The sequence below is a fragment of the Leucoraja erinacea genome, chromosome 3 (assembly GCF_028641065.1).
Source record: "Leucoraja erinacea ecotype New England chromosome 3, Leri_hhj_1, whole genome shotgun sequence".
Classification (NCBI taxonomy): Eukaryota; Metazoa; Chordata; class Chondrichthyes; order Rajiformes; family Rajidae; genus Leucoraja; species Leucoraja erinaceus.
The window spans coordinates 112,534,472-112,553,687 of NC_073379.1; the positions used below are offsets into that span (position 1 = coordinate 112,534,472).

General features: G+C 40.1%; 1 protein-coding gene across 1 annotated transcript in view; it reads right to left on the reverse strand.

Annotated features, from left to right (window-relative positions):
• Positions 1-5,404: 5,404 nt before the first annotated feature.
• Positions 5,405-19,216, reverse strand: part of ssbp2b (single stranded DNA binding protein 2b) — a 321,784-nt gene continuing 307,972 nt past the window's right edge. Inside the window, exon 18 of the mRNA XM_055633402.1 lies at positions 5,405-9,839. Within this exon, the coding sequence (XP_055489377.1) occupies positions 9,810-9,839 (30 nt within the window). The 3' untranslated portion in view covers positions 5,405-9,809. The remainder of the gene's footprint in view (positions 9,840-19,216) is intronic.

The window sequence follows — 19,216 nt, forward strand, 5'->3', positions numbered from 1 at the left end:
GGGCTGACTTGTCAAAGGAGCGTTTCTCGATGGCCTGCTTCTCGATGATGCGGTCCGTGACAGCGGCAAGGTTCAGGTCCTTGGGGTTAATGCAGATCCGGATCTCGCTCTTGTCTTTCTTGGCAGCGACGACCATGGTGGAGACCCACCTGGTGGGAGCGCTCACCTCCTTGAGGATGCCCATGGTCACCATATCACGCAGAGTAGACTCCACGCGGCCCTTCATTGCAAAGGAGACGCGGTGTGCCGGTCGAATCACCGGGTCGACACTCGGGTCGACAACGATCTTATAGTCACAGGGCAATTTGCCCAGAATGTCATCAAAGCGGTCGGGGTATTCGCCCAGGGGGTCCATGGGCGCCTGCACCAGGTGAATGCCGCGGTGGAAGGAAACTAAACCAAGGTCCTGGCACGCACGGGCGCCCAGCAGGGTGACGTTGTCAGAGTCCAGCAGGTGGAAAGTGAGGGGCCGAGAGGTCTCAAGGACTGTGCAGATAAGCGTTGCCTTCCCCACAGGAACCAGAACACCTCCCCCATAGGCATGAAGGCGGGTGTCACCGGGAGTAACTCTCTCACCAGATCTTATCTGCTTGAAGAGGCGGACAGACATAACATTGGCAAAGACACCATGTCGACCTTCGTAGAAAAGGAATGGCCATTCACAGTAACATGCACAGAGGGATCCGTTATCATAGCAGGTGCATCCAAAAGTGAAAACACCATTGAATCACCATGGGAGGAGCTCGTATCAGAGTCTGGGAGTTCATCCGACTGGTACTGGGAACCAAGCGCGCTATCAGAGTCTGCAAGGTTGTTTAAATTCCTCCTTGGAGCAGGGACCGGCTTCCCACGGGATCGACAAGCCGCCGAAAAGTGGTTCAGCTTTCCACAGGAATTACAAGTCTTACCCTGCGCGGGGCAAACGTTGAATTGGTGGGAAGAGAAATTGCAATTTGGGCAACGACGAGGGGTGACCTTAGCGGGCAGGGCAGCGGTGCCCCGGTGTGGCGGACCAGCGTTCCGCTGGCGGCCAGCAGCACCGGTAAAGTTAATGTCCTGGGACACCGGTTGAGATGCGGAGCCAACAGCAGAGGCCATGCGAGCGGCATGCATAGCATCCCTTAACGTTAAGTCAGGTTTCATTAGGAGCTCGTCACGCAGCTTAGCGTTCAGGAGACCGTTGACCAGGACGTCCCTGATCAATTCGGCCGTGGTGATCGTTTCAAGGCGACAGCGCCGAGCCATATGACGCAAAGAGGCAATAAAAGCGTCAATATGCTCGCCGGGAATCTGCCGCCTCTGGAAGAATTTAAAGCGCTCAATAATGTTATTGGTAGGGATATCGCAGAGGGCAGTGAACTTAGCCATGAGACATACTGGGTCCCGACGGTCTTCACCGGGGGCGAAGTCAAATGAAGCATAGTGATCCATGGCCTCTGGGCCAGCGAGGTTGAGCAGCAGGTGAGCCTGCACAGCAGGGGTGGCATCAGGATGAGCGATGGCTATGTAATGTTCAAAGTCGCGCTGGAACACAGTCCAGTGTGGACAATGTCCGTGTCAAAAACCAATGGTTCGGGTCGACGACAGGAGTTGGACATCATGAAAACGGGGGGGGAGACGGGAACAACTGGGAGAAAACAAAGAATAAAACCGATAAACAGGAGACGCGAGTCTACCACTGTGACACCATGTAAAAGGCCTTGATTGCTACACAAAGTCTTTTACTAATAGTTTATTATAAGCACTACATACATACTATGCACTAGCTGTCCGTGGTCATCACTGGAGCTAGAGGGCGAGCTGGAGGTGGGGACACTACAATTATACAAGAGACAATGGGGAGTGGTTAGTAGTGGTGAGGTCACTATGTTAAAGGAACATGCACTGATCTACAGGGGCTAAGCCCCAGGAGGAGTGAATGGATAAGGTTACAGAAGGGAACAAAGGGTTGGGAAGGTTGAATGATTCTTCTTTATAAGCAGTTAATAAGCAGTAACCAAGAGTTCATATATAGAAAACTCTATATTATATATATATATGTAAGCAAACAGATCCTACAAACATCAGAAGCTATTGTTATTTTTCTGCTTGGCAAATCGCTGCAGAATTATGTAGTGTAATAATGTGATCTATTCATCTCACTTGCCCGATTAATGCCAGTATGATTACCCAATAATGCTCTACTACTCACCCAGGTCAGCACGGTGGTGCAGTGGTAGAGTTGCTGCCTTTCAGCACTTGCAGCGTCGGAGACCCTGGTTCGATCCCGACTATGAGTGCTGTCTGTACAAAGTTGGTACGTTCTCCCCTTGACAGCGTGCGTTTTCTCCGAGATCTTCGGTTTCCTCCCACACTCCAAAGACGTACAGGTTTGTAGGTTAATTGACTTGGTATAAGTGTAAACATTGTTCCTAGGGTGATGTTAATGTGCGGGGATTGCTAGTCGTTGCGGACTTGGTGGGCCGAAGGGCCTGTTTCCGCGCTGTAGCTCTAAACTACACTAAACCAGAGAAATAATCCAAACTCACGAATATATTTCTTAACTATTTCTAATTATGGTGGTTGCAGAAATTGCTGAAGCATACTTAATGTCCTCATCATCCATTAATTGTTAGAAGAGATTCTTCAGTTGACATTAATTCCCCAAGTTAAATATTTAAAGGGCTAAGTGCAATGTTGAACTGGTTTTGGCCTTTCTGGGCTGCCAAAGATAACTTAACTCTATCTTCAATGAATATGCCATTCTACTAGTGTCTGCTTCTTCAGTTTCTCATACAAATAACTTGGTTCCTTTCTCAACAAGATTTAAATCAGCTGTTTTTCTGAAGTGATGATAATTCTGGGAGATTAACTGTTGTCTTCAAAATCTTGCAATCATCTTTGTCAACCAACTGTTTGACAGATTAGGAAGTACCAGAATAAATCAGACAGCATTTTCCAGAGCACACGTACACAGTTAAATCTGGAAATCTGAAAATTGTGATCCGAGTGGGCAGTTAACAATACCTCATCAAAAAGTATTACTTGTGATGAAAACAGTTCAACAAATATCTTTGAGGACAATAGCTTTCATTATTAAACTTCTGAATGAATCTGGTTGTTTTCATTTGTTCTATTAGTTTGCTTTAGAAGGTCGTTACCTTTTTAGAAACCCATTGTATATCTGTTATTTGCTTGTGATTAATGGATACTTTTATTAATAGTGTTTAAGAAGGAACTGCAGATGCTGGAGAATCGAAGGTGCACTAAAAAGCTGGAGAAACTCAGCGGGTGCAGCAGCATCTATGGAGCGAAGGAAATAGGCAACGTTTCGGGCCGAAACGTCTGAAGTGAACAGTGAACAGTCTGAAGAAGGGTTTCGGCCCGAAACGTTGCCTATTTCCTTCGCTCCATAGATGCTGCTGCATCCGCTGAGTTTCTCCAGCTTTTTTGTGTACCTTTTGTTAATAGTGTTTGATTTGTCCAAGTCAGAAAATTACTTTTCCAACTGTTGACTAAGTTAGTAGTTTACACGTGAAAGAGACAATCAGGTTGCACTGGGTGCTTTATAATAAGCTATACGCACAATGAAACAATGTAGACACTGAAATATAAGATATTAGGCCCACAAGTTTTTACACAAGTCACTGATCCACAGTAGTCATTACTTGTGCCTTTCAAACATTGCCCAATAGCAATGAATCCATTGAAGAAGCTTGGTACATAATATTTATTATTTAAAATCAAGGACCAAGGTCTATGATACATTTGATGTAACGGTTTAACAAACAAATTTTCAATCTAAGAAACTTTACAATTTAAAGAACATACAAATGATGTAATACACAATGCAGTGAACAACAAACCAGGACACATCGTTAATTAGTACTCAGGAACACAAAGAAAATATGAGGCAGAACTATTAAACACAATACTGTTGTGCCCGCAGGAACAAACACAAAGGAGTAAAACACCAGGGTAAGGAAATTCATTTTAAACATTGAGTTCATGCAACGATGTGCAGTGCTGGGCAGCCATCGAGATAGGCTTCAAACTTTGTACAGCAATTTCTAAAAGCCATCTGCATTTATTACATTTGCTCTAAAAACCTAAGAGTTATATATGTACAGACTTGATAAGCTGATTCATTGATATGCTCAGGGAATAGATAATGGGATTTGGAGACTCATGTTATAAATTCACTAAGTAAAATAGTTTTGATTTTATTCCCGTTAAAAGAAAGACATTTTTTTTTCCTTGTTCGATGGAACAAATTGAAAGAAAAAATATTGGCAATTGCTTATTACATTCAATTAACTTGAAGAACAAAGTGCAGAAGCAGAGATTTTATTTATGGGAATAACATAGTCATAGCATTGTCACTGGTTAACAGAGCAAAATAGTTTCCAGGGTTCATGAATTTCCACTACTTAGAGATTGTCTCCAACTCCATATTCACTAGTTTTCAGCAGGTTCTTCAGCACAGTTCCAACTTATGAGAAAATACCACATGATTGAATGATGATTGAAACAATGTCACCTTCCCACCACATATAAATAGGTTACATCTTTAACCCTATCTGACTACTGGTTAACATATTATTATTAAATATGTATTGTAGTAAAAGTCAGGCTGTATTCCAGAACGAGTCTAATGGTTGATGTGCTGCACAACAATATTTCAGAGGGCGAATTTGATTTTGAAAGAACCGTAGGAGAAAAAGCTGCTCTTTGGCCCAAATTGGCTAAATTTAGATTCAAAAACCTTAACTATATACCAGGTTTCAGTGTCTATCATCCAGTGTTTCTGGAAATTCAGTTGATTTTGAAAATGAAGTCAAGACAATATAATTTTTAATGCATTTAATTTTCTGAAATTATACGACATTTAATAAAAAGGTTTAGGTTATATAAAACAGAATGTGGAACTTGCTTAATATAATCAGGGTATATACACCAATGAAAAATAAAAACTAGGGTTATAGGTTATAAGGTCCCCCCACCCTCGGGCTCCTCCTCCTCCCTTTTTCCTTCCTTCTCCCCCCCACCCCCCATCAGTCTGAAGAAGGGTTTCGGCCCGAAACGTCGCCTATTTCCTTCGCTCCATAGATGCTGCTGCACCCGCTGAGTTTCTCCAGCATTTTTGTGTACCATCGATCTTCCAGCATCTGCAGTTCCTCTTGAACACGTGTTATAAGCACTTAGTCATAAATGAATATTCTTGAGAACAATGTGTTTATTTTGCAATGTTTACACAGGTTCAATTTACATCATGTGCATTTAAATGAGATGCAACATATAGATAAATGTACAGGCATATGTATTTTTATTAGGATTAATTTCTAATTTGTCATTTTGAAGTTAGAGGAAATTGTAAACTAACTTAAATATTGATGCAATTTTCTTCAAAATGAAACAATAGATATTCAGGGCAAAACAATACTTTAATTAGAAAAGCTGAATTTATTGTTTTCTGGCAGTTTCTGTTTCATCAGAGATTCTAGAGTTAGGTAAGCATGCTCAACGTCAAAAAATCAAGTATAAAATAATTCCAAAATAATAAAGAATTGGCTAATTTAGTGACATACTGACAATAGCTACAGAAACACTTGCTACATGGAATCAATTTGCGATTTACAACAGTATTTGACAGTATAAACCATAGTCAAGACAAAGTTTCTTACACAAACTACAGTATTTTACATAACACACCAGAATGACTTTTGGAACAATATGATCATGGCTGATCAACCATCCCAGGATGGGATACCGAGTTGGATGATCAGCCATGATCACACAGGCTCGAAGGGCCGAATGGCCTACTCCTGCACCTATTTTCTATGTTTCTAATTACCACGCAGTTTTGCAGCTACCTATCCATTGCAGAATTACATTTATTTATATTTGTTTTTCTTAATCTCTTGTGCAAATGTTGGAAAATTAGTGGTAAATGGTAAAAGATCAAAGAATACTGCGTTTTCTGACACCAGAATTCAGAAAATTAGATCCTGGGGGCACTGCTTAAATGAATTTCCTATCAAAGGCAAGATTTCCTTTAAAATAATTATTTGTCAATGTGAGGCACGAAGTAAAGGCAACAGCGAAATTATAGCCAAATGCAAGGGAAAACTGTCACTAGATTAATTTTCATGACGAACATATGTCTCAAATTGGCATTGTGGATTATACAGAGTTCATTGACAAAAGCAATTTATGTTCATCTGAAATATTCTGTTGTTTTGCTGTCTAAATTGCAGTATTGAATCCATTTTAGCATAAAATCTGAAACGATACCAGTCAAATATGTAATACAATTTCATATGTTTGATGGAGTGTTCATCGCAGTGCACTGCCAGATAACTAAAGTATCCTCACAGATAAATAATTTGAGCAAACTGTGCTTGCATTGGTAGATGGTTGCTCAATTTCTTGGTGGACATGAAGAATTCCAGTAGCCTTAAGCCAGAAATGTGCTGACAAATTGTAAATGTAGTCTTTTTAATCCATTAATTAAACATATTTTACATAATGAAATATCGAATTGCAGACTGGACATCTCACAACATTCAGTGCTGGTAAGAACAGAGGTGACAGACCATGCATACATAAATAATCAATGTATTTCAAAAAGTTCATCTGAACAAGCTAACAGTGTGCTTTTACCCACTTAGTATCTAATAGCATTAGGATGTTGTCAAATAGTTGTGGGTGGTAACAGGTCATTTACAAGCTTTAAATAATGATGCAGCACTAACCACCTTGTTGCCAGTGATGATTATTTAACTGCAACTTTGGAATAGTTTGAAAGGCAAGTGAACAGAATCTCCAACTATGAGAACCACGTGATCATTTAGGCTGAAGAGAAACCAATGTGTCGCTCCAAATTCACATTGGGATTGCAAAATTGCAGCGACACATTGGTTTACCTTCCGTCTTTCACTCAATGGGGCACATGTTCTGAGTGGAAGCAAACACTGAATGAGCTGGGCCACAATAATCCTCTTGTACACTGGAGTGTTCACTCCAGTTCATCTAAATATTATTTTTTTGTGGGTTCTTCAGAGCAAATGCAAAACTTCCAACCTGGATGTTCAGTACTGGAAGCTCAATTTACTGAAACGAGGCTCAGTCACAAGAATGTGACCATCTACTACACCTAGTGTAGGTAGGGCATGTTGGTCAGTGTGGGCATGTTGGGCCAACACTCCTGTTTCCACGCTGTGACTATATGACTATTGGTCAAACCACATGCCATCATCACTGCTTTGCCCACTGCCTTCCACATTAAATGCACATCAAATTTCATGCCCGATCTCCAAACAAATTATCTGTGTTATTTTTCATCAAGATGAATTATAAATTATTTTTTTCTTAGAGATTTTTGGTGGTGAGCAATGAATATAAACCAGTTATTTCCAGTCAAAAAGTAACCCAAGTAGTCAGTGTGACAACACAATGATATATTTTTTGCCTAAATAGTTTGATGTTATGAGAATGGACGAATAACTCGGGTAAGTAACACTGTGCATCCTAGCTGTTCAGAATTCTAAAAGCTAACAAAATATAACAATGTTTAATGTACTGAGGATTTAACTAAAGCTTAGAGAGGCAATAGTGTTTTGAACTGATTCAGTGAAATGGATTGGCGGTTCAAAATATTTTTGAAGTGCAAGACATGGCTTGTAGAACAATTTACTTGCATGCTTCAACTAGCTGATGAGAACAGGTCAATCTTTCCCAGAACCCAATCATAATGCTCTGTGTTGTACTTTTACATATAGCTTGGGCATAATTTCATAAAGGTCACAACAAATTAAAGTGGTACACAAAGAAAGCTATCTGTAACCACCAGAACAATCAGCATTGTATTCTGATATAACTGTATGCGAGTACTCTGCATGTGATGTGGTACTGACATTACAAAGCTGGTTAACACATAAATATCTTCAAGAGGCAATACAAGGAAAAAATTGTCAATACCCAAACTACAGTTAGTTTTTTTGGGATGTGGCAGTGCCTTTTTTCTTTTGCTGAAACAAACTGCGTTTCTTGAAATAAGCAATATAATAAGTACGTTATTATGCACAATATCCATTTCTAATTGTTAGGGCCTTTTCAAATGAGGACTACAAGGAAAGGATGACATATACAATTCTCCTTTTTTCACAGATTATTCCGTTTCTCTTACTTAAACACTTCTAACCAGAAATCCATTGCCATAACTATGTGATAGTGAGATGATTCAAACTGTACAATATTCCAGTGTTGTACAATCATTATCACCAGTACCCACACCCAAGTCCCAGAACAATTCAAAAACAAGTTCTACACTTAATTCATTTGTCTAAAATAGAAAATCGATATAGTAACAGGAACTTACTTATTTTTTAAATATCGACTGGAGTTTGGAGCTAGTTAACTTCAAATGGTTACATTAGTTAAACACAGAAATGTACAATTTTTAACATGCATGTTTAAAATGAGTTTCAAAATTACGGTTTCATTTGGGTAAAGTTTGGTAAATTTCATTTAAACATTTTTATATTGGTCTGAGAACAGAAAAAGTTAGCCAGCAATTTGTACAAAATTTTACACTAGTTCCATTCTCAGACCAGAAAACTTTCCCCATAGGAAAAGACCCTAACTGCAGTGACTCTGAGAATCCTCATTCTCACACATACAAATCAAAAAAACAAACAAAAAACTTCAGTTTGTTACAATCTACACTTAATGTACATTTACAATATATCATTTTGCACAGAAGGAAGAATAAGGAATACATGAAAATTTACAAAAGATAATTTCATTTTCAATTTTCTTTAAAAAAGAGGTAATGGCTAAAACACAGAAGTTTATGGTGCGACATTAAATGACGAAGGATGACCCATCCTCCATTAGTGACAGACCAAGGTCACCCAGGTATACAATTTACCATCCAATATCCTTAATCACATTCCTAGAGTACAACAACTCAGGATCATTTTAATGTTATCAGAGAAAAATGTAAAGAGAGAAACAAAACAACAATTCTGCAATTTCTTAGCTGCAATTACTATAGCACTTATTGGCTGTTGTCAGTGACCATAAGCATAGTCCATCTAGTATTCAACATCGATATGCCAGAACTGTAGTTAAGGACCCGAATCCACCACTGTACTCTATCATTAAATGATCGGCTCTCTCCTATATCACATGACAATTAATGTAGTTTTAATTAATGAATAACACTTACTGAACACAACATTAAGTGCAAGGTATTCATTAGCTTTTCTTTTTCCCTTCCACATATATCCTACAGTGTTTGGCTAATATATTTGTTCTGCTGAGTAGCAATGATGTCATATAAAGCATAAAAAGAGGTATCATCAGGAGCTTGTTTATACATTACAAAATTACAAGTAACATAACTTCTGAGATATTGAGACTAAAAAGTGAATTGGAAGGGAAAAACAGAAGAAAGTAGACTCACATTAAGCTGTATTGTTACTGCATTCTTTCAAACAGCTGAATCAAGCACACCATGTCTTACTTAACTATGGGAAGTCACGTAAGTTACTGTGTTTTGCCTAGATTAGGCATCTCCTACATTAAAATGGTTGAACCGTTCAGTCTCTGAGGTTTTGTAAACTTAAAAAGAATATTTTGGACCCGCTTTCAGTACACAATGAGACACCTGTCATTTGCAGAACAACAGGGTCTTTGCTAGAATCAAAACCTCTTTTTCTGCAGAGCTTTGTAAAATATTTCATTCTTCTCTTGGATGTACTTATTTCACGTTTTAAGAGGCAAACCATTCAGGCCTTGATCATGAGGGGGAGGGGGATACAAGATCACACACTCATTGTCATGCTTGGAGAATACTGCAAAAAAACACACAAAAGAGCATATGAATATTTATTTTTCAGAATAATTGGCAACATATTGAAATAAAGCCAACAAATGACAAAAGTAATATCTATACTTACCAGTTCTGTTGATTACACTCCAACATTTATGTTTATAAAACCATCAATAAATGCTATGAGGAAGTGATTTTAATTCGTCAACAGTACCCAATTCCCACTCCTTTGGAGAGGGGAATGGCTGTGTAATACAACCAGGTCTGTTACTCTATTTGAGAGGCAAGGGACCTGAGAGTTGCACAATTGTTCCCACTTCCATTATGGGTTGAGTTTACTTTACTCTAGACCTTTGAGATACAGTACAGAAACAGGCCCTTCAGCCAACCAAGTCCATGCTGACCAGCGATCATCCTGTACACCAGCACTATCCTACACACTCAAGACAATTTACAATTTACGGAATCCAATTATCCACAAAGCTGTACGTCTTTGGAGTGTGGGAAGCAACAGGAGCACCCGGAGAAAACACACACGGTCACAGGGCGAATGTACAAGCTCCATACACAGTTGTGAGGCAGCAATTCTACAACTGTGCCATTGTGCCGCCCTTATAAATTGTGCCATTTTATGGTTTAAACTGAAATTTGTAATAATGATTCATCAGAAGTCCAGCAGTGAATGTAATATCTCCTCGTTTCCCCCACTATGACAACTCACTAAGATGGCCATGACATCAAACACAAAATGGAACTAGAGCAGCAACATTACCCCTTAATTATTCCTCCGTACCTTATATCTCACAATAGCAACTATCTTCTGTTGACATTACATTTGCTAATGAGTTATCTGATCATGTTCAACCTCTTTGGCAAATATATAAACATTCAATATGCACAATTTTTACAATTGCACAAATACTGTTTCTACACATACTTTCTATAGAGCCAAAATATCTTTTTCGATATCACCTGAATACAACATTAGAAGAATGCCTATATTACACCAGCTGCCTTCAGAAAATGGCTGTTGCCATTCTTCATAAGGAGTTGGAATTTCTAGCTCACTGTTCTTCCACACTGGTGTTAAGTGAGGAATTCCAGGATATTCAGTCTGTAATTATGAAGGAATTGTTATTTATGTTGCTGCTGTTTGTCTTCCAGCAAGAGTTCCTGTAGTAGTGTTCCTGGGGTGTAACAATCGGCCCCCAAGCAATCAAAATCACCTTCCACTATATCAAAAGTTACTGCACCCACCAGAGCAATCCTCTTAACCTCAAAGTGAGGTTTGACTTGGGCTCTTTGGTTCCCCACTGTATACATGCTGCTTTAACAGCAAGAGTTTATCTTTCCTCCACAAACAATTTAGTTTGTGTCCACACTGGGTCACAGCAAGAATCAGTGGCTGGGAGGTGGCCGGTTTGGTGAAACACAAGCTGAACGTTGATGAGCAGAATATTGGTGATTAGATGGCAGTATTTCACTATTTATTTGGAGCAGGCTGATAGAGAAGCAGTGGCTACTATTTATTTACCCCATTGTTGCCAGAGCATACAGAGACAGTTCTCAATACCTACTGAGTACATACTATGGTCATTGTTGTATTGACAAAGCTTGACTTGGGGGGGGTGGGGTGGGGGGGGGGTGGGGGTGGGGGGGGGGGGGGGGGGGGGTGGGTGGGTGGGGGGGGGGGGGGGGGGGGTGGGTGGTGAGTCAAACTCTCATATACTGGTCCTCAGCAATATGGCTGTGATTATGCTATTGGCTCCAGAGTTTATGTGCATTGCAAAGACTGATTGTTGATGGCAGTTGGAGTGTACCAATCAAGAGAAGATTGAATGGGATTAAGTGCTCAGTACTTAAAGCAGAAGGTATTGGCAAATCACATCTTCTTTGCCTGGCCTCCACTGGCCTTAAATTTAAACTAAAAGGCACAATCACAATTACAGCACATACTAGTTTTAAGAAAGAAAATTGAAAGTGGAAAGTCCACAAATTCCTTACAATTTTGCGACCAAACTGGCAAACTAAAAGAGAAACAAAAATCAAAACGATAATACAGAAAAGCACAAAGAATTAAGTGCAGAAAGCAACAAAATGAAAAGCATGTTGGATATGTTTTTAAAATCTCAAAATAAAATACTGTGCAAAATTAGGATTGAACTTTAGAAGAAAGACTCAAAATAAAAATGTTCTCAATAAAATAACTAAGGAACTTAATATTTTTTAACTCACCCCAAGTTCAGAGAGTAAACATGGTGAATACACGAGAGAGTAAATTATAAAATGAATAATTAAAATAGAAAGGAAGTGAACTTACAATTGAGGCCAATGTTGGGACAGAATAATGCTGAGCCGTGGGGCTCAGTGCTACACCATGAGAATGGCAGATATTGGCCGCCTCACAAGTATGTTGGCAGACCACCTGGTTCCTCCTGTATTTCTGATCAATTCCCATTAGATGAGATGGATGCTCCTATCTCCCCAGGGATTTCTCAATGGCTGTCCAGAAACTTACCAAATAAAAATCTCCAGGAAAAGGAGTGCAGGGCAGCCAAAGATAAGGAAAGAACAATTTCCAATGCAACAAAAGATGGTGTTACTTACAGCTGCCTTGTCTTCCACTCCAACAGAAACTCCCACCATCACTCTTAAACTTACCCCACTTTCCGGACATTCCTTTGCCTGCAGAGATCTTACTCCAATCAAGTTCAGCAAGTTCCGATCTAATATCATCAAAGTTGGCCTTGTCCCACTTCAGAAATTTAACTTGGGAACCCGCCTTGTCTTTATCCCTAACTATTTGAAAGCTAACAGAGCAGTGGTCACTGGTCTCAAAAGGCTCGCCAACCGATACTCCCAATTTCCTAAGAGTAGATCAACCTTTGCCTTCTCCCTAGTGGTGTACTCTTCATACATTTTAAGGAAACTATCCTGAACACATACAACACTTTTTTTGTAGATAACACTGTTAGTATATTTATATTCTGCACCAAAATTGGTAGTACAGGGAAGATATCATTAGGTTATAAAGGGTGTAGAGGAGATTCACCAGGATGTTACATGGGCTTGCTGGCTTGAGTTATTGGGAGTGGTTGGATAGGTTAGACCTTTTTTGTTTGAAGTGTCAGAGACTGATGGGGTGACCTTATTGAGGTGTACATCAAGGGAATGGATAGAGTTAACATTTAAAGTCTTTTTCCAGCTTAGAGGATTCTAAAAAGTAGAGGACATCGGCTTAAGGTTAGTGGGGAGAGATTTAAGAAAGACCTCAAGGGCAACTTTTTCCACTCAGAGGGTAGTCCGTATCTGGAATGAGCTGCCAGAGGAACCTATAGAAGCTGATACAATTACAACTATTAAAAATAATTTGGGCAGTTATAAGGATAGGAAATGTTAGCAATCTCTGGCCAAATGAGGCAAATTCCCAGTATGCCAACTTAGTCAGCATAGACAAGCTGGGCCAAGGAGCCTGTATCTGTGCTGTACAGTTCCATGACTCTAACCAACCCAGGAATCTGTCTGCTTTGTTCATTGTCAGTCGCCATAATACCTTTTCTAATATAGCAGCTAGCATAACTCAAATTACACATGTGCACAAGTGCATCAGATACATACCAGAACTAATTTGGCACCTGGAGCTTGCAAATGACCAGGGCTGCAGAGGCAAATCTCTTCTGTTATTTATCATAATAATAATGATAATAATGAAAATGTTTATTGGCCAAGTATGTACACATACAAGGAATTTGCCTTGGTGCTCCACTCGCAAGTAACAACACGACACAGACAGTAAACAATTAAGAATAAAACATAAAACATTAAGAATAAAACATTATAGTTTAAACATGTGAATGATTTGTTTAAACATTATAGTTTAAACACGTGAATCATTTGCTTCCATTGAGGAAGCATTATATAAGAGATCCGCTCGGATAGTGACTTTTATATAAGCTAGGTAATTTGCAAAATAAAAGTTGAAGGTTTTCCTAACGAAATGAAGTACAAAGAGCCACATACACACAGGGAAAGATGAATCAAAACATGGAGGCCTGAACCTGAACCTGCTTAGCTTAGTTTATTGCTTTGAGGCAACTATAACGCTGGAGGAAATTGTATTTGATATGATTGTGTTGGAGAATGGATAGCTGAATAGGGGCCTCTTCTTAGGCCAGAGGTCGACTACTCGTTCTCTAAGGTACATTCTTAAGCTGTGAGGGTTCTGCTGAGTTTGAGACAGAATTCAAGGCTGGGAGATAATAGACCCTCTTAGGTCTGTATTTAGCCTTGGTCATGTTAAATTATAATGAGATTGTGATAAGGGATCAGATGTATGTGAAGGGGAGTAGTTGCTTAGGAGCGGAAGATAATTAGATTGATGGATTTGTTTATAAAATGTCGAAGGAGCAGATGTAATTCTGATGTAATTCTGAGTTGTGAATTTACGCTTTATTCTGTAATATTTGTAAAAGACCTTGTAGTGAGATTGGAAATCCAGCTTCCAGATAGCAGGAAAGGGGCTACAAATTAGAATTAAGTTTCTCCTGGCACCAAACACTTATTAAGTAAGTTGACAGATTTATGACCCATGTATGCTTGGTTGAGAGATATGTGTTTTGAACTTAGAAACTGTAATTCAGCAAACTTATATAATTAATGTTTTAAATACATATGTAATAGTAAAATTGTAGTGAAACAAATTATGAAATGTATTGTCTTAGTAGGAATGTAAACATTAGACTTATAGAAATTGTTTAGATTTATAGAAATATCTTTCTTCTTGGTATGGGAAGTGTGTATGACATGTGTGATCATTGTATTACATCTGTATCTTATATTTTGAGGAGTGGTCTTTGATAATTGGGCCTACTGGGGTTTTGCTGTGTTGAACTAAAATAAGCAAAGTTATACCACAGGCAAACAAAGGTTGTAAAGAGGCCAGGAAAGGGGGATCATGTGACTGATGTTGTAAATCACCAGAAGGACTCAGATGATTGATTACTAGCTTCTCATACCCTCTGTATCTGAAATGTCTAATACCTATATAAATGACATGAGTTCTAGCAAAGTTACTCATCTCTGGACCCACCCCAGAGCATCAGCTCAGTGTTGGAAGGTTCATAGACTAGTCTCAGCTGCATAAAGAATCGATTTCAACAGCAACAAGTGTTTGAGTCAAGTTGACTTTAAATTGACAAAATAAGTCAGTTTAACACCATTTCCAACAGAGCACAAACTTAATGGTAAAATGCAACTTGATATACTGATAATAGACACAAAATATGCTGGTGAAACTCAGCGGGACAGGCCGCATCATAGGGCAGAAGGAATGGGTGACGTTTCAGGTCGAGACTCTCTGCCACAGAGGGTAGTTGAGGCCAGTTCATTGGCTATATTTAAGAGGGAGTTAAATGTGACCCTTGTGGCTAAAGGGATCAGGGGGTATGGAGAGAAGGCAGGTACAGGATACTGAGTTAGATGATCAGCCATGATCATATTGAATGGCGGTGCAGGCTCGAAGGGCCGAATGGCCTACTGCTGCACCTAATTTCTATGTTTCTATGAGACCCTTCTTCAGGTCTCGACCCTAAGCATCACCCATTCCTTCCCTTCAGAAATGCTGCCTGTCCCTGTGAGTTACTCTAGCATTTTGTGTCTATTTTTGGTGTAAACCAGCAACTGCAGTTCCTCCCTACACATTTTGAATGCTGATATTATTTTAAATATAGCAGGAAATTATGGATGTGTGTTACAAAGGTTATCATGGATAACTTTAATCTACATATAGATTGGTAACCAAATTGGTAACAGCGTTGAGGAGGATTTCCTGGAATGTATGCAGGATGGTTTATTAAATCAATATGTAGAGGAACAGACTAGAGGGCAGGCCATCCTAGACGGGGTATTGTTCAATGAGGATTAGTTAGTGATCTTGTTGTGCAAAGCCCCTTGGGCAACAGTGACCATAATTTGGTGGAATTCTGCATTCGGATGGAGAGTGACACGGTTAATTCACAGACTAGGGTCCTGAACTTATAGAAAGGAGACATTGAAGATAAGAGATGGGAATTGGCTTGGATAGACGGGCAAATTATACATAAAGTGTTGACGGCAGAGATGCAATGGCAAAGATTTAAAGATCGCATGGATGAACTCCATAAATTGTTCATCCCATCTGGCAAAAAAATAAAACGGGTAAGGCGGCTCAAATGTGGCTAACGAGGGAAATCAAGGATAGTGTTAAATCCAAGGAAGAGGCAGATAAATTGGCCAGAGAAGACAGCAAACCGGTGGACTGGGAGAAATTTAGAACTCAACAGAGGAGGACTAAGGGATTAATTAAGAGGGGGTCGGGAGGAAAGAGAATGAAATAAGGCTTGTGGGGAATATAAAACTGACTGTAAAAGTTTATTTTGATATGGAAAAAGGAAATGATTAATGAAGACAAATGTAGGCCCCTTACAGTCAGAATTTATAATGGGAAACAAGGAAGTGGCAGAACAGTTAAATTAGTACTTTGGTTCTGTCTTCTCTAAGGAAGACACAAACAATCTCCCAGAAATACTAGGGGACAGTGGATCTAGTAGGAGGGTGGAGCCCTCCTACTAGATCCACATTAATCAGGAAATGGTGTTAGGTAAACTGTTGGGACAGAAGGCAGATACATCCCCAGTGCCCCTGGTTCTCCCTTATCCACTCTACTAGTTACATCCTCGAAAAATTCTATAAGATTCGTCAGACATGATTTACCTTTCATAAATCCATGCTGACTTTGCCCTATGATTTCACCACTTTCCAAATGTGCTGCTATCCCATCTTTAATAACTGACTCTAGCAGTTTCCCCACTACCCACTACAGTCCCAGTATGCGGGATAGTTTTCTAAACCAACATGTAGTGGAACCAACGAGAGAGCAGGCTATTCTAGACTGGGTATTGAGTAATGAGGAAGGGTTAGTTAGCAGTCTTGTTGTGCGTGGCCCCTTGGGCAAGAGTGACCATAATATGGTTGAGTTCTTCATTAGGATGGTGAGTGACATTGTTAATTCAGAAACAAGGGTCCTGAACTTAAAGAAATGTAACTTTGAGGGTATGTGACGTGAATTGACCAAGATAGACTGGCAATTGATTCTTAAAGGGTTGACGGTGGATATGCAATGGAAGGCATTTAAAGACTGCATGGATGAACTACAACAATTGTTCATCCCAGTTTGGCAAAATAATAAATCAGGGAAGGTAGTGCATCCGTGGATAACAAGGGAAATCAGGGATAGTATCAAAACAAAAGATGAAGCATACAAATTAGCCAGAAAAAGCAGCCTACCAGAGGACTGGGAGAAATTCAGCAGAGGAGGACAAAGGGCTTAATTAGGAAAGGGAAAATAGATTATGAAAGAAAACTGGCAGGGAACATAAAAACTGACTGCAAAAGTTTTTATAGATATGTGAAGAGAAAAAGATTAGTTAAAACAAATGTAGGTCCCTTGCAGTCAGAAACAGGTGAATTGGTCATGGGAAACAAAGACATGGCAGACCAATTGAATAACTACTTTGGTTTTGTCTTCACTAAGGAAGACATAAATAATCTGCCGGAAATAGCAGGGGACCGGGAGTCAAATGAGATGGAGGAACTGAGTGAAATCCAGGTTAGCCGTGAAGTGGTGTTAGGTAAATTGAATGGATTAAAGGCCGATAAATCCCCAGGGCCAGATAGGCTGCATCCCAGAGTACTTAAGGAAGTAGCCGCAGAAATAGTGGATGCATTAGTGATAATTTTTCAAAACTCTTTAGATTCTGGAGTAGTTCCTGAGGATTGGAGTGTAGCTAATGTAACCCCACTTTTTAAAAAGGGAGGGAGAGAGAAAACGGGGAATTACAGACCAGTTAGTCTAACATCGGTAGTGGGGAAACTGCTAGAGTCAGTTATTAAAGATGGGATAGCAGCACATTTGGAAAGTGGTGAAATCATTGGACAAAGTCAGCATGGATTTATGAAAGGTAAATCATGTCTGACGAATCTTATAGAATTTTTCGAGGATGTAACTAGTAGCGTGGATAGGGGAGAACCAGTGGATGTGGTGTATCTGGACTTCCAGAAGGCTTTCGACAAGGTCCCACATAAGAGATTAGTATACAAACTTAAAGCACACGGTATTGGGGGTTCAGTATTGATGTGGATAGAGAACTGGCTGGCAGACAGAAAGGGTCCTTTTCACAATGGCAGGCAGTGACTAGTGGGGTACCGCAAGGCTCAGTGCTGGGACCCCAGCTATTTACAATATATATTAATGATCTGGATGAGGGAATTGAAGGCAATATCTCCAACTTTGCGGATGACACGAAGCTGGGGGGCAGTGTTAACTGCGAGGAGGATGCTAGGAGGCTGCAAGGTGACTTGGATAGGCTGGGTGAGTGGGCAAATGCATGGCAGATGCAGTATAATGTGGATAAATGTGAGGTTATCCACTTTGGTGGCAAAAACAGGAAAGTAGACTATTAATTGAATGGTGGCCGACTAGGAAAAGGGGAGATGCAACGAGCCCTGGGTGTCATGGTACACCAGTCATTGAAAGTAGGCATGCAGGTGCAGCAGGAAGTGAAGAAAACGATTGGTATGTTAGCATTCATAGCAAAAGGATTTGAGTATAGGAGCAGGGAGGTTCTACTGCAGTTGTACAGGGTCTTGGTGAGACCACACCTGGAGTATTGCGTACAGTTTTGGTCTCCTAATCTGAGGAAAGACATTCTTGCCATAGAGGGAGTACAGAGAAGGTTCACCAGACTGATTCCTGGGATGTCAGGACTTTCATATGAAGAAAGACTGGATAGACTTGGCTTGTACTCGCTAGAATTTAGAAGATTGAGGGGGGATCTTATAGAAACGTACAAAATTCTTAAGGGGTTGGACAGGCTAGATGCAGGAAGATTGTTCCCGATGTTGGGGAAGTCCAGAACAAGGGTCAGAGTTTAAGGATAAGGGGGAAATCTTTTAGGACCAAGATGAGGAAAACATTTTTCACACAGAGAGTGGTTAATCTCTGGAATTCTCTGCCACAGAAGGTAGTTGAGGCCAGTTCATTGGCTATATTTAAGAGGGAGTTAGATGTGGCCCTTGTGGCTAAGGGGATCAGAGGGTATGGAGAGAAGGCAGGTACAGGATACTGAGTTGGATGATCAGCCATGATCATATTGAATGGCGGTGCAGGCTCGCAGGGCCGAATGGCCTACTCCTGCACCTAATTTCTATGTTTCTATATTTCTATGCCTGATGGTCTGTATCCCAGAGTTCTGAAGGAGATGGGCCGAGAAATCGTGGATGCATTGTTCCAATGTTCTCTCAATTCTGGATCAGTTCCTGTGGATTGGAGGGTAGCTCATTTAACTACTTTTTAAAGAAAGG